We start from the raw sequence: 23,330 nt of genomic DNA, 5'->3' as shown, positions 1-23,330 counted from the left end.
CACAGACCTCAAACTCAAACTGGACTGCCTCTGCGTCCCGAGTGCTGCCATTAAAGGGGTGCGCCACTATGGCCCAGCTGTTTTGTTGTTTCTTTTACAGAAATGGAACAGCAGTAATTTCTAGACTTCTGAGGCAAGACCATTTAAGAATCGGATAAAGCAATATGAAGTCTCCTAAGGTGGATTATCCTCAAATGTCGACGGAAGGTAGTAGAGAGGTCTGTTGACCTGGAACTCACAGGTAGCTATGCCTTTAATGTCCGGAACAGAATACTACACCAAGTTACCCTACATTACGTGACTGGCAGCCCACTTGATCCTCAGCCAGTCTTGCTCCACTGAAGCATCTGTATCCTGCCCTGTGCATTTGAACCCTCTGTGGCCATGCCGTCCCTAGAGGACTTAAGCTATAGCAGGTAAGATAGGGTGCTTGGGTATCTAGAAACTTCCCAGGCTCCTCATTAATTCTCATTAGAGCCCTGATGTCTGTGATTACAGCAGAACCCCCAAGGCAGCTCAGCAACTAGGCACTGGGCACAGGCCCTACTTCAGGGCTATCTCCTCCAACCACCTTAACTTTTTTTTCCATTTTGTGTGGATTTAGGGGCCAGGACGCACATGCAGAGGTCAAGGCTGTCCTCACCATAGTGTGGTCATGGGCTCTGCTGCTCAACTACAGCAACTCCCAGGCCACAGTAACTGGTTCCCCAGGCTGCCCCCTGGATGACTGGTTCAGAGAACAAAATGCTTCTGGTGGGGCCACCTCAGAGAGTCCACCTACTAAAAGACAACACCCCGCGCTACGTAAATGCTTTATTTTAATGTCCAAAGTCTGGAACGAAGGGCTGGCTCCCTCCTGGCCTGTTTCACAGGTTCTCGATGGGCTGATGAGGCCAGTACGGGTACTTCTTCTTGTCCAGCTTGGTTTCCGGGAAGAGCTCATTCAAGTCATCAATGGTCATCTGATCAAAGGGGATGATGTTCTTCATCTTTTCCAGCTACAAAGAGCAGAAGCCAGTCAGCTAGAGCAAACAGGCAAGGCCACCAAGAGGAAAACAAGAATCCAAGGAAGGGCACTGCCACAGGGTGACACAGGGTGCCAGAGACGACCTGCGACAGAGGCCATGGTTCATCCTCACCTGTTTCTCATACTCCTGGATCCTGACCTGGGACTCGGACACGAACGCAGCACAGTTCTTCACCTGTAAGAGAAAGGAGCAACTGTCCTGAAGCCAAACGATATCCTGACCCGAGGTGCAAGCAGCTCTGGCCTGCTCCTTTCCCACTGCCGTCTAAACACACCGACCTAGAGTGCTTCTGAAGGGGGCAAACCACAGCTTCTCAACACCCACAAAGAGGCCAGGCAGGAAAACAGCTTAGGACTGGTCACCGGACAGTCGGGACAAGTCACATGACCCTAGGGCCAGGTCCGATGTTGACCTGAGGTATTTTCAGGCACACAGGTATTGGAATGCTGAATGGATTGTTTGTAAAACTGACGTCCTGTTTGTGACAGATGTGTTGGCTGAACACTGGCGCCGAGACACAAGTATTTACAGCTCTTCCAGCAGGCTGTGTATTCACCGACTCAAAACCAGTGACACACTTGTTAGCTCACCCCATCTCTCCCCAAGCACCTCTCCCTCTCAGGCCTTCTGTCACTAAAGATTAATTGCATTTTCTAGAGATTTATAAAGGCAGGGCTTCACTGTGTGGCTCTGGCTGGCCTCCAACTCTGAGATCTGCTTACCTCTGCCTTCCGAGGGCTAGGTGATTTTTTTTTGTTTTGTTTTTCTGTTTTCTTTGAGACATGGTTTCTCTGTGTAGCTTTGGAGCCTGTTCTGGAACTCCGCTGTAGACCAGGCTGGCCTCAAACTCAGAGATCTGCCTGCCTCTGCCTCCCAAGTGCCAGGATTAAAGGCGGGCATCACCGCCGCCCAGCTGCAACCATTCCTCTTGATTCCTACAACACTGTAATTGTCAATTTAACTCACCATCTACCCTGCCTACTAATGACAATAGTCACTAAGAAGCTTCAGGATCTGATCACAGCAGTGCACGTCTATAATCCCCGCACTTGGGAGGATGACGCAGGAGGATCACCATGACTTTGAGGTCAACCAAGGCTACCCTGTGAAACCTCACAAAAAACAAGAAAATTCTGAAGGCAAAACAAAACAAAACAAAAAGGAAGCCGGGTGATGGTGGTGCACGCCTTTAATCCCAGCACTCGGGAGGCAGAGTCAGGCAGATCCCTGTGAGTTCGAGGCCAGTCTGGTCTACAAGAGTTAGTTCCAGGACAGGCACCAAAAACTACAGAGAAATCCTGTCTCGAAAATCAAAAAAACCAAAAAGGAAGACAATATGCTTACATCCTCCTTTTCCTCGCTGTCCACCAGGGCTGTGTACTTATCCTCGGGTACCGGGATCTTCAAGGCATTATACTAGAAACAAGAACAAAGCAGTCACCCTCGCACCAAGAACCCACAGGACTGGAAGCCTCTCCTCCTTATAGACCATGTGAAAACACCCATCCCTTCCAATCTCTGGCATTGTGGTGGGAAGGGGGTTGGACAGTCTCCCCAGTACTGTCAATAGTCACCCAAAAAAACCTTCCATGTTTCCTATCACAAGTGCTGGTTCCTCCTCTGAAAACATCACTGGACTGGTAACGGCCACTTACCACCTTGCAGCCTTAGAAATTTTTTTTCACACAAAACCCAAGGGCTGGCTGGCAGGAATGTTTGCATTATGAAAGTAGACATGGTCATTAGCAGACTGTCTAGTGGTACAGCCCTGGCACTGTATGCTACACTACATAGGGCAGGCCTTCTAGAAGCATCTTCAAATGAATAAGCATATGAACTTCAGATTTTGACATTTAATGTGTAGGCATCAAAAGAACACAGATCACTGATGGGGCTGAGAAGATGCCCGGAGGTTAAGTGCACTGGCTGCTCTTCCAGGGGACCCAGGTTCGATTCTCAGCACCCACACAGGAACTCACAAGAGTCTGTGATTCCAGCTCCAGAGGGCCTGGTGTCCTCATCAAGCTTCTGGTATCAGGCATGCGCCCAGAAATAGATGCGAGCAAAACCCCCATACACACGAAAGGAGAGAGCGACAGAAGGGCCAGGAAGAGAAAGAAGCTTATGAAAAGGAGGCAGGACTAAAGGGAACTTGAGAGAAGGGCTAGGCCCTGGCAGCCCTCTAGTTCCAGGAGCAAGGCTACCCTCGTGCTGAGTGACTGGACCCTGATACTCTCCAGGAGCTCACTAAACCCACTGCTGCCGGGCCTTTGGCCACACCCCCTTTTTCTCCACCCAAATGGGTCTCTTACAAGGTCAGAGCTTTAGTTATCTGATGGCTCACCTTCTTTTCAAAATCATCCACCAAGCCAGCCTTGGCCACATTGGCCTTGTAATAAGCCCAGTCAATTGCTGGTGGTTTCTCAGACAGATTCGCCAACCTGCTCATACAGAAAAGTAAAAGTCACGACACATCCACGAGCAACAGACACTACTCACACAACAATCTCCCTCGTCCTTATCCGGAGTTTCAGCACACTTTTCTCTGAAGGGCCACCCCAAAAGTGTCACCACAGAGCACGTCAATTTCTTTATTCGGTCAGACGATTAGAGATGCCTGGGTTACGCTGGCAAGATGGCTGGGTGGGTAACAGCATTCAGTTGCTAAACCTGAGGACGTGTGTTCAATACCTGGGACTCACACGGTGGAGAAGGCAGAGGGCCAACATCCACAAGTTTTCCTGTTGTGCACGTGTGCCCTATGGCACACCAAGAGGCAGGTGTGCACTCACATACGTGACAAATGCAGCAAATGTCAGAACACTGCTTCTCAGTGCAGTGACAGTGTGGGGAGGCGTTTCTCACAACACACTGACCTGGTGTGGAGGGTCTCGTTCCAGGACTTCAGGGAGTTTGCAATTGCCTTTTGGTTTCGGGGTATGATCTCCACAAAAGACACCCAGTCAATGGTTTTTAGAGCAAGTTTACGCCCGGCCATCTTGGGATCCTAGAGAATAAAACGGGTCCAATTGAACAGTGCCTTTGGAGAACCCAGAGCAGAGATTTTAGGGAAACACAAGCCTTTTTGCTCTCCATGTGTCTTTGCAAACATTGCTGAAGGACATCCATGCACAAAAGTTAAATAACAATTGTGACTTAGCCACTGATTCTCCACCATACAGACATCCGACAGAGTTTTACACAGACATCAGGGGCTCCCAACCCTGCCGTACACTCGACCTTCACGTTCGTGTCATACTGCCCACAGCACACCCGCCTTGCATTTTCAGAGGCATTTTTACACAACTGACAGCGAGAGAAGTGACTGCAGCTGTCTTTAAACTAAACAAGATAAAATGCAGGAAAGGAAATCACTGCAATCAGAGGGCTGCGTAGGGGAAACCGTGTGGACAAGCAGAGTGGATTCCAGGCGACGTGGGGGATACCTTAACGATCAAAGTTGTCAAACGCCAGTCCCCTCTCTCTATCCCTCCCTCCCTCCCTCCTACAACGTCATCCGTCTCTAGGAGGAGGGAGGCTAAGGCAGTTGTCAGACGAACTGAAGATGGCAGAGAACGCGTGTACCTTCCTAGGCACGAGGGGAACGCAGGAGCAGACTTTATTGTCCGGTTAATCTCTTGCGCCTGGAACAGGTCATGAGAATAAGGAATGACCAGTGGCTATTCGGCCAGCCGGCAAACGAACTTGAGAAACTTCAGTATTACCCACCCTGGCATCGTAGAACACGCCACAGGAAGGGGAGGACGCAGCTGCAGCCTACTAGGTGTCCTGTCCTTCAGAAAGCATTCGCTATGGCTATGGGATGGTTCCCCAACCCATAAACTGCCCTCCTGAGTTCGCCACAGTGTGAGACACGGCTTGGGAAGGGGGGAAATACATCTAAATCAATGGTGATTGGCCAAGTCATAGCCAGGCCCCTGCCTCGCCCGGCAGCGAAGGTGAGCGGGGCAAAGCAGTGACCTCGGGCGCTCGGCCCGCGGGCGGGGCAGCTCGAAAGCCCGACGTCCTCCGCGGAGGTGGAACGAGCGTCAGAGCGAGGACTGGGAGCAGCTAAGGCAGAAGAGCCCGTGGAGATCTGACCCAATACCGCGAGCCCCACTCACCTTCACCGACCCCGGCGGAGCGCTTTCTCCAGCAGCAAGGGACGGAAGTGGATCGCCGGAAGTTCGCTTCGGCGAATCCGAAAGCGCCATAGACGGACCTTGTCTTACACGTCAGCCAATGAGCACGCAGTCAAGTTGAGAAAGTCCCGCCCTCAAAGGCGGGCGCAGCGCCTGCGTATCGGGGTCCCTGCTGGTTGGGGGCGCTCCCGTCCCTCTCCCCCTGCCCCACCCCCGCCGATGGGCCGGCCCGGCTCTCCCTGCCGAGGAATGGGCCGGCCCGGTGGCGGGCGGGCAGCGGCGGCCCAAGATGGCGGAGCTGCAGCTGGACCCGGCGATGGCGGGGCTGGGAGGGGGTGGCGGGAGTGCGGTGGGCGACGGGGGCAGCTCAGGCCGCGGACCCCCCAGCCCTCGCCCGGCCGGCCCCACGCCCCGCGGACACGGCCGTCAGAGCGCCGCCGTCGCGCAGACGTTGGAGCCGGGGCCCGGACCTCCGGAGCGGGCAGGGGGCGGCGGGGCGTCCCGCTGGGTTCGGCTCAACGTGGGCGGCACCTACTTCGTGACCACCAGGCAGACCCTAGGCCGGGAACCCAAGTCCTTCCTCTGCCGCCTATGCTGCCAGGAGGATCCGGAGCTGGACTCGGACAAGGTGCGCCCCGCCCTCGGGCGCGCCCCCGGGCTGTGGGACCCCCCCTCTAGGCTGGGTGTTCCGGTCTCTGGGACGCGTTTGCCTCCAGCAGGCCCTGCAAACCCGCTCTCGAGTCCACTTTTGCCCCCCGGGTTGGCACCTGCGGCCTCAGGAGGAGCTCCCCTCCCCATTCTCCCCATCTTCGGGCACACTCCGGCATTCCTCCGCACCCCGCCCTTTGCTCAGCAACTCCTTCCAGGCGCCGTCCACCTGCACCCACGGGAGCCCCCTGAGTACTCCGCTCACATTCGCTGCCCCTCCCGAGGACCCCCACCTTCTCATATCTGCACGAGTTTTTCCCCTGGCTCCCGTGTAGCCCCCGCTGCTGGTGCCAGATGCCTTCAGAACTGGGTCAGGGTGAACGACCACAGCTCTGTCACTTTCCCAGGACACCCTGTTTGATCCCTGTGCAAAGTGATAGTAAACTTGGGGCTTAACAACAGATAGCGTCCACCGCCGTCCACCGCTGAAGGCTGCAGGAGGTGCTCTTGGCGGTGTTACACGGCTTTCCTAAAATCCTGGTCCCAGAACTTGTATGCGGTAACAGCCGCCGTTTCCGTACATTTTTAGAAGTAAATGAATTCCTTGGAAAGATGCTTGCTTTTGCCATGCAAATCTGGCCGACCAGTTAGGACTCAGCAAAAGTATAGACTGAGGAATTCTGTTTGACAAGGTGGTTGAGGGGTGGCAAGACATGTCATTCATTTCCAGTTTGAACTGTAACTTTTGCAGGTTCGTCTTTGAGTCTCAGATGCATTGGCTGTAGCTACACCGCCTTCCATGCCATAGAGCCACTCCCGTGGTTAACAGAGTTAGACTTGGCATAAACACGGAACAGTTTCATCTGTTCTCCGATACCGAATTGATGGGAACCTAAGCCATCCTGACTAAAGGCTCCTGTTTACAGGGAGTTATTTTTATATACCCTAAATCTTCCTTATGGCCACACAAGCCAGTTTCTTGTTTCTTTTACTGTAAAGATGAGTAGGATTAAAGCTGCCCAGAGCCAAGTCCTGGCAGTACCACGCTTCCTCTGGGCACAGAATAGGGTGTGTGAGATTACAGCTGGCAATGCGGACTCCCACTGGTGTTGGCCTTGGGCTCAGGAGAGTTGCCAACAGAATGGAGGTTTTCTTAGAGTTAGGAATGTAGTCCAAGGGCAGTGAAGAAGCAAAATACTCAGCACACTCAGCTGTGGTCTTTCCTTCAGTCCTTCATTAGTAACTGGTATCCTGCAGGAGATGAAAGGCTGTTATGTCTGCCCAGCAGATAAAGGCCTAGCTACGGGGATGACTGTGCGCCTGTGACAGCTGACCTGAAATTATCTAAAGCCAGCCTTCTGGCCAGTAGCCTAACATAAGCAAACTGTAGCAAAACAGCCTCGCTTTAAAAAAACCAAACAAAGCTGGAGTTAAAGGATGGACCACCACGTCTGCGGCCATTTCTTAGCTCACAGAATGAATGTTGCCCGACTGTGCTGACAGAGTAGGAGGAAATGCGGTTTAGGAAGTATTCCAGACTGGTTCACAGTGCTTGATTATGCTTGGTTGACAGGATGAGACTGGAGCGTATCTGATTGACAGAGACCCCACCTACTTTGGTCCTATCCTAAACTACCTCCGACATGGAAAGCTCATCATCACCAAGGAGTTGGCAGAAGAAGGTAAGGAGACCTCACTGGGTGGCTGCAGACTTCCAGCCCCTTCGAGCTGCTTCGCAGACTTGAGTTTGTTTGGGGTCCTCACTGGACTGTGCAGGTGTAACACCATCGAGGAGTAAGCAGGACGCTTCCAGCTCCTGGGGCTTGTCCACCCAAGGCTTGTCCTCCCCAGGCTTGTCCTCCGAGCCTGGAGGAGGCCGCGCTGGGCTCTATTCAGCTGCCGTAGTGGGAACCACGTTTGCGGGTTGCTTTAGGCTTTTAAACCTGCAGAACTGATTTTATTCCCTGGCAGTGATCGCCCCGTAGCCCGAAGCACCACATCGCTGGCAGTCAGTTATTTTTATTTTCTCATTTTCCTTTGGATTTGCAAAAATAATATTAATAAAGGTCTGACCTCATTTCTTTAAGGCTCTGGTCTCATGCTTCCCTGTGAAGCTGTGCAGCTGACCTAATTCATTGTCAGCTGGGTCTCCAGCTGCCTTGTCGCCTGCTTTGTAGGGCATTCGGAGTGTAAGTGGGTCTAGTCCTCCATGTAAAGGCCTATCTGTTCTCTCTGGAGGCTTCCAGGGGAAATTTTGGGTCCTTTCCTAAATCCAGGACCCCGGATCTAAAAACCTCTGGATATGAAAGCTTGTAACAGCAAACTGCTTCATTAACAAGAATGGTGGTCAGTAACGAGAAGAATTTTGAATTCTTGTTTGTTCTCTTTCTTTCTCCCCCAAAAAACCTTTTAAGCCAGGCAGTGGTGACATACAACTTTAATCCCAGCACTCAGGAGGTAGAGGCAGGTGGATCTCTATGAGTTCGAGGCCAGCCTGGTAAACAGAGTGAGTTCCAGGACAGCCACAGCTACACAGAGAAAACCTGTCTCAAAATAAACTAAAAAAAAAAGAAGAAAAAAGTTATTTCAGATCCATACTTAAGTAATAGGAAATGTGTAATGATTCCATGTGCTGGTTATCCTACCAAACAACTACTGCTTCACAATTTTGTTTGTTTTTTGCTTTGTTTTGTTTTCGAGACAGAGTTTCTCTGTAGCTTTGGTGCACCACCACCACCTGGCTTACAATCTTTTATGTCTTTAATAAAAACTACTTTATGTTGAGCAAGCAAGGTGGCTCAGCAGCTGACAGCTCTTGTTGCCAAGCCTGATAACCTGAGTTCAATCCCTGGTACCCACATGGTGGAAGGAAAGAATCAGTTTACAGCGGATTGTCCTCCGACCTCCGTATTCATGCCCCTCCCACTCATACTTACAAACAGATGAGTATGATTTTGTTTGCTTTTGAGATAGTTTCAGTATGTAGTCCTGGCTGCCCTGGAACTCAGACATTCATCTGCCTCCCCTAGAACTAAAGGATACACCACCACACTTGACAAAAGTAAATAACTGTTAAAAAGTAATTTTAAAAGCAATTATAGGCAGGCAGTGGTGGGGCATCCCTTTAATCCCAGCACTCGGGAAGCAGAAACAGGTGGGTCTCTGGGAGTTCAAGGCTAGCCTGGTCTACAAAGTGAGTTCCAGGATAACCAGGGCTACACAGAGAAACCTTGTTTGGTGTGGGGGGGGGGACAAACAACAACAACAACAAAAACACTATGTTTTAAAATAGTTTTGGACTTAAAGAAAAAAGCATGAATAATAGGAAGTTCGCTTTACCAAGATTCACCAGTTTGGGACTTTTTTTTTATTATTATGTTTTCTTTTATCACTGAATTTTGTTTCCTCCTTTCAGTCATCCCTACTTCCTTTCTCTCCTCCCTTATTCTCCTGAGAGTTCTTTAAAATGTTTGGGAATAGATTGCAGATTTCATCCCATAATAATCCCTGTATTACTCTGAAAACAGGAACCTGGTGTAACTCTGCTTAACATCTTGGGAAATTTAATATTGATCTGTATCTTCTTTCCGGTTTATCAGTTGTTGTGATAATGGTCATTAGAAAATTTTTTCTAGTGCAGGATTATACATCCCATAATTGTTCTGAGATGATTGACTTTGATTACCATGAGAAGAGACATTGATTGCTCTCTCTCTCTCTCTCTCTCTCTCACACACACACACACACACACACACTGAGGATCAAACCTTGCTGAGCAAGCATTCTGCCACTGCCTAGCCCTGATGTTCTTTTAATTTTGCTCAGATCATAATAATTATCCTGTTAAACCAGGCGTGGTGGCTCATGCCTTTAATCCTAGCAAGTGCATCTCTATGAGTTCAAGGCCAGCCTGGTCCACAGAGTGAGTTCCAGGACAGCCAAAACTACACAGAGAAACCCTATCTCGGGGAAAAAAAATAGTCTCTTAAATTCTTTTTTTTAATATTTATTCATTTATTATGTATACAGTATTCTATCTGTGTGTATATGCCTGCAGGCCAGAAAAGGGCACCAGATCTCATTACAGATGGTTGCGAACCACCATGTGGTTGCTGGGAATTGAACTAGGACCTTTGGAAGAGCAGGCAATGCTCTTAACCGCTAAGCCATCTCTCCAGCCCTGCCTCTTAAATTCTTAAGTTTCTATAAATGCACCTACCCACCAGCCCTTTTTAGGGAAAACAGATAAACACTGCAAGGTCAGGTGTTACCCAGTGTGACAGGTTACAGGAACTGGGTGAGCAGGTGCCAGGAGGAAGCAGGAGGGATAAGATGGGAGGCAAAGAAAATTCTTGTGTTTTATTTAGTTTATGGTCATGCCCTATATGGCAGAACCAAATACCTTAAATTTCCTAGAATAAAAGGGAGATGAGATTTGTGTTTGAAAAATGCAATTCTTTTTTTGTTGGTCAGGGAAAGTGTGTCTCAAGACAGGGTTTCTCTGTGTAGCCCTGGCTGTCCTGGGACTCAACAGAGATCTGCCTGCCTCCACTTCCCGAGTGGTGCACCACCAGCAGCAGCAAAATGTAGTTCTCTGCAGTCTTTTCTTGCTGTTTTCCCAGTGAGCTCACACGTCTGACTTCAGTCTGCTCCTTGTTCCAGGTGTGCTGGAAGAAGCAGAGTTTTACAATATCGCGTCTCTCGTGCGGCTGGTTAAGGAAAGGATACGAGACAATGAGAACAGAACTTCACAAGTAAGGTGTCTGGAACTGCTAGGGGCACAGCCTCTCCAGTGGTCGGTCTGTCTCTCTCTCTCTCTCTCTCTCTGTGTGTGTGTGTGTGTGCGTGTGCGTGTGCGTGTGCGTGTGTGTGTGTGTGTGCGTGCTATGAAAACGGTGCCCTTCTCCTCAGCTGGAGGGCCAGAATGGCTCAAAGTGAGGAAGTTGAGGAGAAATAGCAGAGATAACAGAACAGCCCCACCCCTTAGGATAGAGAGTTACTGTTCACCAGGTGGTGGTGGGACAACCCCAGGCCAGTCTAGACCCACTGCTTGTTCTCAGGTTGTAGCCCAGCCTGGTCTCCTTCCCTAGTGCTGGGATTCCCAGGTCCAGCAGAGCCTGTTTGCTGATGGAGCATCTGCCTCCCTCAGTATGAAAGCCCAGTCTCACTTGCTCCTCATCTTTAAGCTGTGATCACCTCACATCAGGTTTTGCAGGCTGCTTGCAAAAAATGTGTGAATTGTGCAGCTGAGAAGATGTCCAACCTCTTTTTTAAAATCACACTATCTGGATTTTTATATTACCTCAGTAGATGTGATAACAGAAATGCCTCCTGTTGAGGGAGGCAGGTGATAGAGCAGACTTAGCCTGCTTCCCATGTCATTCATCACATGAGTGGGCAGCGACTGTCATGTGTGAAGCCCTTGCAGTTGATTCTGTAACAGGAGAAGGTCCTTGTGGAGCCCGGCAGAAGAGAATAGACTCCCTTTCCTGTGTGTAAGAAATGGCAACTCCAGATTAGAGCACCATGCATGTTGTGCTCCCCCGTGGCCACCTGTCAGAACGGCACAGATGCTCCTTACCCCACCTGATCCCAGTGGTGACTCTTTTTCCTTCATCTGTCACAGCCTTGGCTGTTAACACTAAAGAAAAGGCAGTCAGAACGGCTGAGCCGCTTTCCTCCAGGTGTCTGCAGAGCTAGATTTATTCTGGCCCATGCTTAGAAGGCTTCTTATTGATGTTCACAGGTAGATTTATACTTGAAACAGGACCCTGTGTTCTCTAGTCTCTGCTGTCTTACATTTCCAGGAATATTTTTGCTTTGTAGATATTTAATAAATGACTTAGATATTTCTGAAGTCTAGCTTTATCCCCAGTTTTCCACATTCTAAAATAAACTTGATTGCTTAGTAGAAATGTTGATGGTACCCTGAATTGCATAACCTGGAGCCATCCAGATCACAGAACCTGAATGTTCTGCACTTGTTGCCATTGGTCGATTCCTTGAGAACACCCGAAGATTTCCATTTGATGGCAGCAATTAACTTAATTAGTCCTCTAGATTCTGAAGGCTTAGGACTCATACCCAGTTGGAAGCTTTTTTATTCCAGAAATGTCAAGACCTTTTGATGTTGATTGATCTTTCGTCTGTCCTTTTCATGGAGTGAACTCCGAGAGAGGAGTTGGTATTCAGAGGCTCCATCTTCCTGTGTCCTCATGCTTCTAAGGTGCTCTTGGCTGTGTAGATGTCCAGACATACCCTCTTCAGCGTGCGCACTGTCAGTTGTACATGGCAGGCATTCAGGCAGCGCCGAAGATGTGGGGGCCCTAAACTGACACCCTCCGCGGGTCTCTTCTGTCCCGTGTGTATGTGGTAATTAGCCCTGGAAAGCTGACTCTGAAAGAGAAAAAGAGGTTAATGGCAATTTAGATACTAGGGACTTTGGCTACTCTGGCCAATATCACAGATCTTTTGGGATGCTCTGAATTTTGTAATATAAACCTAATTGTTTCTAAAATGTGTGGGTAGATTTATGAGAGAACCAAAGGGAATGGTCAGGGGACTTTGTCTGTGTTTTCAGAGAAGGGCGTGTCCCCTTTTAAGGCTGTGTAGTGGTTCTTCTCCTGTCAGTCATTTGTCTTTGTCTGTTTGTTGTTTGGAGACAGGGTTTCTCTTTTTAGCCCCGGCTGTCCTAGACTCGCTCTATAGACCAGACTGGCCTCAAACTCAGAGGTCCCTGCCTCTGCTTCCTGAGTGCTGGGATTAAAAGGCGTGCACCAGCATCACCAGGCTTATCTTTTAAGGTGCCTGTCGTAGAGCCCAGGACCTCACAAATACTATACAGTGACTCTGCTGCTGAGCCGCACTCTCCGTCCCAAAAGACACTTTTGTGTTTCTCAGTGTTTCGGCATACAGCCTCTTTGTGCAGTCCCAGCTGGCCTGGACTCAGTTCTCCAGCTTTAGCCTTCTGAGTGCTCGGATGACAAATGTGCCCCAGGCCTACCACAGCTACTCGGGAAATCCTGAGTGGTCGGGAAGCTCTGCCAGGAATGCAGACAAATAAGTAAATGTTTCTTTTCTGTTGTCCCACACCTCTGTAACCAGAGTGCACTGCTAAACATTGCCAGCTTCCTGGTAGCATCAGCAAAGGAGAACCTAATGAGCATTTGTACAGTATGTATTTTCTCCTTGATATGATCATACATTAATATGCAGTTTCCAGTGTCAGGTAGCATGCTGTAATCCCAGCACATGGGAAACTGAGGCAGGGGCAAAATCAGAAGTCTGAGACCAGGTTGGGATAAATAGTGTGTTCAGGACATCTTGAACAAATTCGTGAGGCATGGTGGTGCGTGCCATTATCACAGCACTTGGGAGGCAGAGGAAGATGGGTCTGAGTTCAAGGCCAGTCTGCTCTGCTCTATGTAATGGGCAGGACAGGACAAGACAGGACACGTAGGAGAAAAGGGTGAGGCTGAGCAGATGGCTCAGTGGTTAGAGTGCTGCTGGCAGAGGACTGAAGTCAGTTCCCAGCACCTGTGTGAGTGGCTCACAACCACCTGTAACTTCAGCCCCAAGGGATCCCACATCTTCCTTCGGCTTCCATGGGCATCCAGAAACACATGGTATACATATACATACATAAATAAATTTTATCTTTTAATTTCAAAAAGGTCATTCCCATAATCATTTATATCCAGTACAAAACACCAAAATATGGTGTGCATTTTAGCATCCAAATCACATAGAAAACACTTAGAGGAGCTGGAGAGACGGCTCAGCAGTTAAGAGCACTGGCTGCTCTTCCAAAGGACCCGGGTTCAATTCCCAGCACCCACATGGCAGCTCACAACTGTCTGTGGTTCCCGTTACAGGGGATCCGACATCCTCATACAGAATATATAGGCAAAAGACAAGTGTACATTAAATAAATAAATCTTTAAAAAAGAAAAGAAAACACTTAGAAACAACGTGACTTTCCTGCTCAGAGTGCCTGGGGGGTACTTGCTCTTAAGTGTGTCAACACAGCTGTACACACAAACTGTCCCTCCGGAGTTCATGCATCGATTCATGACCTTGGGGCTTGCTTTCTGTTCTTTTTTTTTTTAAGATTTTTATTTATTTATTATGTATACAATACAGTGTTCTGCCTCCATGTATGCCTGCACGTCAGAAGAGGGCACCAGATCTCATTGTAGATGGTTGTGAGCCACCATGTGGTTGCTGGGAATTGAACTCAGGACCTCTGGAAGAGCAGTCAGCATCCTTAACCTCTGAGCCATCTCTCCAGCCCGCTTGCTTTCTGTTCTTATAGGTGATGAGTTCTCACTGAGCCTACAGTGTTTGGAGGGAGAGGTAGTGGGTGGTCTGAGGCAGCTGCGGGTGGTGGGGTCCTGGCTGGGTCCCTGTGTTGCTGTCCTAGCCTGCCTGTTGTTGCAGGGCCCCGTGAAGCACGTGTACAGGGTCCTGCAGTGTCAAGAGGAAGAGCTCACTCAGATGGTCTCCACCATGTCTGACGGCTGGAAATTTGAACAGGTATATTTCTCAAAGAGCAGCGGCCCCAGCCCTCCTCCCAGGGAGCCATAACCAGTCAGTAGCCCTGAGAATGGGAGTGGGAGTGGGTTAGGCGGACAGCCCCATTTCAGGATTAGGAAAGAGCTCCTTGGTGTATGGCAGCAGCATGTGGTGGTTATGAGGGGCCGGGAGGAGGGTCATGTTTCTGGTTTCACATCCAGAGTCTGATCTGACAGCACCTGGGGTCATGGAGTACAAACCCCAAGCACCTTTGCCTTCCTTTCCTTGAGCATTCCCTTCTGCAGTGCTCTGCTGACTTCATTCCATGAGCCTTAAAGAGGGCTGACTTCAACAGGAGCTTACAGTTCTGGGTGTGTGGCCCTCAGGTGTGCTAGGAGGGGACCAGACACAGGCACGCGCCAGGGTCATTTCCCATTTCTTTGGCTTTGTGCTTAGAATAGAGGTTATGAAAACAAAGTCCCTGGGACCTGAATTTTACCATTTTCTTCCATTAGATGGCAGCCTGGCTCATTTTCTGTTGCCTCAGCTCTCCAGGAAGCTGAGCTCGTCCACAGGGAATGGGATTTTGTGTGGAGTGACTGTTTCTGTGGAGCTGAGGCCAGCTGAACTGTCCAAAAGCTCCCGTACAGAACAAAGGCTGCAGCTTGTCTAAGCACTGTGGGCTCATAGTTGGAGGCAGAACCAGCCCTGTCACATGGGTCCCAGGGCCTATGGTCACAGCTTTTTCTCTGACAAATAGTCTATTCTCTGCGAAGGCAGTGGATGATTTTTAAATGTTATCTGTGTCTGAACCATGGCCTCACACGGTCTAGGCTGGTGCCCTCTAGTCCTCATATGGAATCTTGCTAATGTCCTGGAGGAGAGGGACGTCTGTTCTTACTGCCTCCAAGGTGTGGGTGAGGAAGGGGACGTTGGCGCCCAGTCTTGCCCCAGCTTCAGGCCTTGCACTTATGAGGCCACATTTGCTCTCTGCCAAGTTTCTCCATGTGCAGATTTCCAATTTAGAGTTAAATGCTAAATTTGTTTCCCCAAAAGGGTTAAACGTACCATAGCATGTAGCTTTGGTGGCTGCAGAGTCTGGTCTGGAGAAACAGCCAGTGGGAGCAGGCAGGGCTGATGGGAATGCTGGCAGAAATACTCCTCATGCTGACACGAAGTGACCGTGTTGATGCTCCTAGTGCCTCTGGAACACTGAGGACAGGATGGAACTCAGACTTTTCTTCTCCGTTGGGATTCCTGAATTAGGATCCACCTACTCCCCTAGACCATGGTTGCCCCCTTTGAAGCATAAAACTACACAGTCCAGTTGAGTAGGGTGGAACTCGTGTGGCACTGGAGTGCATTTTTCTTTGGTTTGATTGTGGGTTTTTTTGTTTTGTTTTGTTTTACTTTTGAGATAAGGTCTTACAAAATAACCCTGGGTTCCCTGAAACTGTGTAGATTAGGCTAGCCTTGAACTCAAGAGAAATCCGCTTAACTCTGCATTCCAAGTGCTGGGATTAAAAATGTTCACACCTATCCGGGAACTTGAGTGTTTTAATTAAGCCCCTGCTTATATGGGTGTACAGTCACCGCCCTCCTGTTTTGCCAGCTGATCAGCATTGGCTCCTCCTATAACTATGGAAATGAAGATCAGGCAGAATTCCTCTGTGTTGTCTCCAGAGAACTAAATAATTCTACCAATGGCATCGTCATAGAGCCAAGCGAAAAGGCCAAGGTAAGACATGGCTTCCCCAGGCTGTCCTGTGCCTCTCCATCTTTGCCTAAGCTGCCATTGGGTCATTCCACTCCTCCAACTACGAGTTTTCTCCCATGCTCTCTTGGATGCTGGATTTAAATCAGGATTTGTAGGGCCTTGGGAGGTAGTGAGCATAGCCAAATCAGTGAGCTCCAGCGTCAGTGAGAGACCTTGTCTCCAAATGGGCTGGAGAGTGATAGAGCAAGATGCCCACATGGGCCTCTGGCTTCCACACCAACACGTACACACACACACACACACACACACATTTGTGCCACACCAACATGCATGCCCACAGACACATGTTTATGCCAATGCACATGCAATCAATCAGGATTCATGATCAGTGATGGGAACTGTGCTGGACAAGGACAGTTTTTGCATCCTGTCAATATGATAGAGAAGCTGGGTTTTGCACTAATGGCACTTCTCAGTGTTGCTAGCCTCAGTCAGGTAGTGTCTGCCTTGCTCCTTAACAAACCGTTATTCCCTTCTCTTCCCCCACTGTGCCTCACAAACACACATTACACACTATGGAGAACCTGACTATGTGACTGTGAACTGCTTTCTTTAACTTAGAAGACTTTGTTTCAACAGCACAGTGCCTTCTGTCCACGACAACCTTGCTTGTATTTGGCAAGACAGCCCTTTGCATTCAGGCACTCAGTGAGGTTGAGGCTCCAAGCCGTGGCTGCATGGGCTGGTAGCAGATTGTGAGCTGCCCACAGGGCCAGAGGAAGCAGCTGCAGGATTTTGAAATCTTAAAATCGTTATTATGATGTCTAGCTTACTTCGCTGACATCAGCTGTATCCTGAGTTTCAATCCCCACACACTCCATGCTGATGCTGGAGAACCAGCCTGGCCCTAGGGGCTTCCCTTCCCTCACCAGTTGCTCAGCCGTCTTCTGCCATCTTGCACTTTTAGATTCTTCAGGAGAGAGGCTCTCGGATGTAAACAGAGAATCTGAAGTTCCAGAACCCTGAAGGCAAGAGAGCAATCGGCCGAGCAGCTCTGAAGGGAAATCTTGCACCTGTACAGTAACTGAGCTACTGCAAAGTGAAGCTGTGCCTGGTCCCGGAGAAGAGGTGTCTGCTCAAACCAGAGGAGCCCCGCCCGCCTCGGACGAAGACAGTGCGCCTCTGGCCACACGGCCCCTTTTGAGAAACCTGCTTTTGTTTCCTAGCCTGTGTTGTGACAGACCTCCACAGCAGCATCTGGGATGGGTCCCTGGCTGGAGCCTTGTGGGGAACTGGGGAAAGGAGGAGGGTCTAGGTCCTGTAAACCATCTAGACACCAAGGAAGCTAGAGCAGAGGAAGGAGGCTGGTCCTGACCTGTGCCCTGGTCTCAACCTGCCTGTGCTGTGATGGACACTGGCAGCTGCCGTGACCATTCTTCCTTGACCTAGGCATTCTTCGAGGTTGGCAGAGGTGCAGAAGATTAGCGCATTGAATCGAGGTTTTGGGTACAGAATAGAGTTGCCGGAGGACCCACAATCCTATGAACAGAGCCTCAGGCAGGAGGATGAGGTGTCCTGTGCTGTGCTTGGAGGGCAGTGGTAGCTGTTCCTGGTTCTGAGCACTGCCCTGTCCCCACGAGTGGCTTCACCTGGTGTCTGTCCCTTCGTGGGGCCCCACGTGGCCCAACCTCACGCAGGAAGTTAAAGGCTGCGGCATCCTAAGCAGTGCTGGGCAGATGATGGTACTAAGCAGTTGCTGCAATTGCCTCTGCAGCCTTGTCTTACCTGGTTGGCCCCGTCTTCCTCCCCCAGCTTCTTGAACTGAACCAAAGAGAAAGGACTTTGTGGACCCTCTGTATGGCTTGGGGTGAGGAAGGCTGTTTCTGTGGAAGCTGCCAAATGAGTCATATTGTCATAGTAAAAGTGGTGGTGTTTTGTGATTGTCTCTTGAACATGCACTGACTGATATAGGTGATGCTGTGTCTCTCCTTGATTTCTAACCATGGCAAAGCAGCCCTGTGGCATCATCCCCAGCCGTGTGTGTGTGTGTGTGTGTGTGTACATGTAAGGTGACAATCCATGTACTCCTTGCATCTCCGACCACACACACACACACACACAGAGATACACACACACTTCTGGGCATGCAGTGTTGTCAAGCAAGGACATAGTTCTGCTTGTCTGAGCTTTGGAATCTAAGCGTTCATGGAAGACAAGGGTCTCCTTGGTCTTTCCTAGATAACTCTGAACTGTGACATGTACAAAACAGGGAATGCTGCCTCAGGATTTACCCAGGCCCAGCAGTCATGGGCGCTTTCAGCACCAAGACTCTCTGCATTCACAAAGTACGGTGGCCCATGCCTTTCATCCAAGCATCCACCAGAGGCAGGTGGCTCTGTCAGTTCCCGGCTGTGGACTTTCTCAAAGATCTCCACATCCTATAGCACAGCTGCTTACCAGGGTGTGAGGGTGGTGACTTCTAGGAGGGTGGCATTCTGTGTTCATGTCACTAAATAAATAAAGTCCTGCTTGGATTATTTTAAAAATTGTTAACATTGGGGACTATCAGATTGCACATAGTAAGGCTGAGTAGAGCTTGCTACTTTTTTTTTTTTTTTTTTTTGGAAGTGTTATTTATGGGGGAATCACTCATGCCATGGAACCCATGTGAGGTCATAGGACCCTACAGGAATCAGCTCTCTGTTTCCACCAATAAGGTTCTGAGAATCAAACCCAGGTCATCAGGCTTGGCTACAAGGCCTTCACACTCTGAGCCGCCTCAGTAGCCCACAAGTAGAGCTTTTCTTTCTTTCTTTTTTAAACAATTCCTTAGTTTACTTTTTTCCTTTTTTTGTTTGTTTTGTTTTGTTTTTGAAGACAGTTTCTCTGTGCAACAGCCCACCTGTGGCAGGTCCAGGTCCTTCCTTCTGGGCTGAGCTGCATCCAGCAGGGTGAGGGGAGGAGAGGGCACTGGGTTACACAGAAGCTGGCTCAGTCGTGGCACATGAACATCGCCAAATCTGTTATTAAAGGACCGGGGACCAGTGGGTGTGATTCACATTTCTCTGACAGTGACCTGGGCCGTGTCAGGTGCTCCGGACCCAGCTGCTGTCCTCCCTCTCAGCATCTCAGGCAAGAAGGGGTTGCGGTCCTCAGCCCTGCACCAGGCTGATCACACAGACTGGTGCCGCCAGGGGAGACGCCTTGGCAGTGTGGGCGAACTTCCCTGAGACAGAACCCTGAGGGGACGGGTTTAGAAGGCTCTCGTGGCAACAGGAGTCTGAGAAGTGGTGAGGAACAGAAAACAAACAGTAAACTAAGTGGAAGCAGGCAGATCCAAAGAGATGTGACATTTTGCTGGGGACATGGCCAGCTCCCAGCGGGAAAGACAGACCATCTTGCTTCTCAGCAGAGCCTTGTGAGGCATGCAGCGTGGGCATTTAAACAGGCAGTGGTGGAATAGAGAAAACCCCAGTGGCGAGATAGATACTGAGGTACTGATAGTCAAGGTCCAGACTATTCTGATCAGCTGTCATGAGCTGATTGGTCAGCTGCAGCTACAGAAAGGTCACTATACCTGGAGGCCATGGGGAGGGGGTCGTTACTACATTCCACCATTATTAGTAAAGCATGTCCAGAGTCCGCCAGTTATCGCCTGATTGGCTCCTTACCACGTGGCAGATACCTGGCAGTTTCTTCTCAGTAATTAGGGCAAGGTTGGGCAACGTCAGGGGCTCAGCACATCCTATGGAGTCAGAGGCCTACATCTTGCTGGGTCTTTTCTGAAGTCTGTCATGACTGCCAAAGCAGCGGTAGGGAGGTGGGCAAGGGTCTGAGCCCTTCAAAACCTAGTTCCTCGCACACACTGGCTAAGTCCTTGTGCATACACTCCCATCTCCTTGAATCTTTTTGTTTTAAGACAGAGTTTCACCATGTATCCCAGGCTGTCCTGGAACTGCTAGACCATGCTGGCCTTGAACTCGGAGATCTGCCTGCAACCGCTTCCTGAGTGCTGGGATAAAAGGTTCCACGCTCTCCTGAATGTGTGTGTGTGTGTGTGTGTGTGTGTGTGTGTGTGTGTGTACTTGTGCATGTCTGTGTGTGAGGGGCAGGCAGTTGTGAGCTGCCTGATGTGGGGTCTGGGAACAAACCCAAGTCCTCTGAAGAGCAGTGTGCACTCTAAACCACAGGGCCATCTCTCTAGCCCCAGAATTTTTCTTAGCAACTGATATATACATAATTTTATGTGCATGGGAGTTTTGCCTGCCTGTATGTCTGTGCACCCTGTGTATGCCTGGTGCCCAAGGCAGACAGTAGGGGGGATCAGATCCACTGAAACTGGAGTTACATCCGGTTGTAAGGGTACAGAGAGCCCAACCAGGTCCTAGGAAAAAGTAACCGATGCTCTTAAGTGCAAAGCCATCTCTCCAGCCCCTGGTTTTGGCTTTGTTTGTTTCTTTCACTTAAAAAAAAATCTATAGTGGAGGCAGGAGAGATGACTCAGGAGTTAAGAGCATTGGTTGCTCTTGCACTGGACCTGTGTTTGATTCCCAGCACCCACACGGTGCCTCACAGCCATCTGTAATCCCAGCTCCAGGGAACCTCGTCCTCTTCTGACCTCTCCAGGCACGTGCTACACAAACATTCAGGCAGGCAAAACTCCCATACACATTTTTAAAAACGTTAAAGAAATCTATAGTTGTTGTTGACTTCTTTCCCTTTGTCAGGATTTCCCTTGTGGCCGAGGCTGGCTTGGAACCTGCGATCCTGTTTCTAGCCCCCTATTACAGAGTTTATTTTAAAATTTACTATATATATATATATATATGTGTGTGTGTGTGTGTGTGTGTGTGTGTGTATGTGTTTGCCGCGTGTATGTGGCATTCCTAGTGCCCTAAGAAGTCAGAAGAGGGAGTTGGATTCCCTGGAACTGGAATTATGGATGGCTGTGAGCCATGTGGGTGCTGGGAATCGAACCCAGGTTCTCTACAAGAACAAATGCTCCCAACTACAAAGTCATCTCTCCAGCCCCCTAAAGAGATTCAAAAAGTATAAGTAACAAACAAAAAGCTAAAGCTGGGACCAGACAGATGCTCAGGAGTTAAGAGCACTTGCTGCTCTTCTGAAGACCAAGTTCAGTTCCCAGCACTCACATGGCAGCTCAGACTCACCCATAACTCCAGTCCCAGCGGATCTGATGCCATCTGCCCTCTCTAGACACCAAGCAAACACACACACACACACACACACACACACACACACACACACACACACACGGCACACAGACATACATGCAAGCAAAATGTTTCAACACATAAAAATAAATGCAATCTTTTATTTTTAATGCCCTTGGAAAACAAAACAAAACCTGTAAGGCAGCCATGTCTGTCCACGTCTAGAGTGCCAGACAGTGGAAACCGAGACAGGATGACTCTGCCAGGTAACACGGTGAAACGTACTCTGGGGTGGGGGTGAGGGCCAAGACTGGCTTACCCCTACCGCCGTCTACTTGGGAGGCTAAAGCAGAAGGATCGGGAATTGAGGCTATCATCAGATTTGCCATGAGTTCAAGGCCAGACTGGGCAACTTCACCCTTTCACAAAATGGAAACTAAAGAGAGTTCTGAGGAGATACCTCAGCTGATCAGGGCTTACCCAGCATGCACAGGGTCCCCGTTTCAAACCTCAACACCACGCTCTAACGGAACCTGGTTTGATGCCTGCTGAGGAATGCAGTAGTAAAATTTTGTATGTTTGTAATTAGAGCATTGTGTTTCCATAAGAGCAGAACAGCGTCATATGTACAGTCAAAACACTGTAGTTCACAACATGCAACAGCATCCAGTCTGCGTAGAGAGGTGTGAGGCAGTGTTTGTGGTTCTGTGGTGTGACGACAGACCTTGAGCAGATGCGTGTGAGTGAGTGTGTGTGTGTGTGTGTGCGCGCGCACACGTGCGTACAGACCTCAGACTGCACGTGGTGTGTGCATGCAGCCGTCAGTGACGTTGCGGAAGGCAAGGCAGCTGCGCGCTGCCATGAGGTCCTGAGTGTAGTCTGCATCTTTGGCCGGTGGGAGTCTGGAAACTTTTCAAGGCCCAGCATGCCAGAAGCTGGGTTCCAATACATACCAGGCCCTGGCTTTGACACCCCAAAGAAAAGAACCCCATTTGTCTCACAAAAGATTTCTGCAAAGAATTTGCAGCAGACACCGTAATTAGGAGGAGATGCTGATGCTCCCCCTGAACCCCCATGATGAGGAAAGGCTGCCTTCTGTTCTCCGCTTCTGCGCAACAAGAGGAGTCAGGCTAGTGTTTGGAGGCAGATTAACAGACCAAACTTCTTAGAGGCTTTTTCCCATGGGGTTCAGAAAGACAGGAAATAAGACTCAAGAGAAACCACTAACCAGGGTGATGGCAGCCCTCTTCAGCTTCCGAATCCCCGATTTCTCCTTCAAAGGTTGGAAGCAAAGTAAAAGCAGACAGAATCTCCCATCAAAACGCTTGGGGCGGGTGGGGGAGCTGGAGAAATGGCTCAGTGGTTAAGAGCACTGACTGCTCTTCCAGAGGACCCACATGGCAGCTCACAACTGTCTGAAAATCCAGTTCCAGGGGACTTGACACCTTCACACCAATGCACATAAAATAAAGGATAAATGAATCATAAATTTTTTTAAAAAAAAGATAATGCTTAGGGCTAGCCTGGGGCTGTAACTCCGTTGTACAGCATTTGCCTAGCATGTAGAAGGCCCAGGTTTGATCCCCAGCATGGACAGGAGAGAGAGTAGAAAAGGGGGATGCTGGAGAAATGGCTCAGTGGTTAAGAGCATTTGCTGCTCTTGCGGAGGACCTGGGTTCAGTTCCCAACACACACACACATACACACAGAGTGACAATCATCTGTAACTTCAGTTCCAGGGCCTCTGAGCTCAGGAACTACACGCATATGGTGCACATACACACATGCAGACAAAATACTCATTCCTAAAATCAAAACAAGTCTTTGAAGAAGAGGAAAGGAGGAAGAATACCTGTCACCTCATGAGAATCACACTCCAGAGAGGAGAAACAAGCTCCCAAGACGCTGCTGTGGCCCACTGATGTTTCCCTCTTTGGTCAGAAATACGGACAGACATTACATCAGCAGCAAGTGGTTCTAGCTGCCAGTAGCTATTCTGCCCCGGAGCTGAGGATCCATCCGCGGAGAAGCGAGATGCGTCGGCACTGCACAGCCCTGCAGCCTGCCCCGTGGCACGCCTGTGCCCTGATGACATCACAGGCAGGAT

General features: G+C 49.6%; 2 protein-coding genes and 1 long non-coding RNA gene across 5 annotated transcripts; 1 reads left to right on the top strand and 2 right to left on the bottom strand.

Moving 5' to 3' along the window:
- Positions 1-800: 800 nt before the first annotated feature.
- Positions 801-5,308, bottom strand: Atp5pd (ATP synthase peripheral stalk subunit d). 3 transcript variants are annotated; one of them, XM_048452043.2, is made up of 6 exons: positions 5,153-5,307; positions 3,905-4,035; positions 3,373-3,469; positions 2,373-2,444; positions 1,140-1,202; positions 801-998 (listed from the first exon to the last, which is right to left on the bottom strand). In XM_048452043.2, the coding sequence occupies exons 1-6, from the start codon at positions 5,240-5,242 to the stop codon at positions 867-869; spliced, it is 585 nt and encodes a 194-aa protein (XP_048308000.1). In that variant the 5' UTR covers positions 5,243-5,307; the 3' UTR covers positions 801-866. The 3 variants fall into 3 exon arrangements, with proteins under 3 accessions (XP_048308000.1, XP_048308002.1, XP_048308001.1); XM_048452045.2 differs by lacking the exon at positions 5,153-5,307 and adding an exon at positions 4,614-4,669; XM_048452044.2 differs by lacking the exon at positions 2,373-2,444 and having other exon boundaries at positions 5,153-5,308.
- Positions 5,309-5,393: 85 nt separating this feature from the next.
- Positions 5,394-18,024, top strand: Kctd2 (potassium channel tetramerization domain containing 2). The gene is made up of 6 exons (XM_087909789.1): positions 5,394-5,798; positions 7,392-7,500; positions 10,481-10,572; positions 14,258-14,353; positions 15,945-16,070; positions 17,017-18,024. Exons 1-6 carry the CDS (start codon positions 5,460-5,462, stop codon positions 17,044-17,046), a joined length of 792 nt encoding a protein of 263 aa, XP_087765915.1. The 5' UTR covers positions 5,394-5,459; the 3' UTR covers positions 17,047-18,024.
- On the bottom strand, positions 11,902-23,313 carry LOC148120752 (uncharacterized). The gene is made up of 2 exons (XR_015738717.1): positions 23,076-23,313; positions 11,902-12,214 (listed from the first exon to the last, which is right to left on the bottom strand). It is a non-coding gene; the product is annotated as an uncharacterized LOC148120752 (long non-coding RNA).
- Positions 23,314-23,330: the final 17 nt, after the last annotated feature.

This window comes from Myodes glareolus, chromosome 9, assembly GCF_982192425.1.
Source record: "Myodes glareolus chromosome 9, mMyoGla1.1, whole genome shotgun sequence".
Lineage (NCBI taxonomy): Eukaryota > Metazoa > Chordata > Mammalia > Rodentia > Cricetidae > Myodes > Myodes glareolus.
This window is presented reverse-complemented; position numbering and strand designations above follow the sequence as displayed.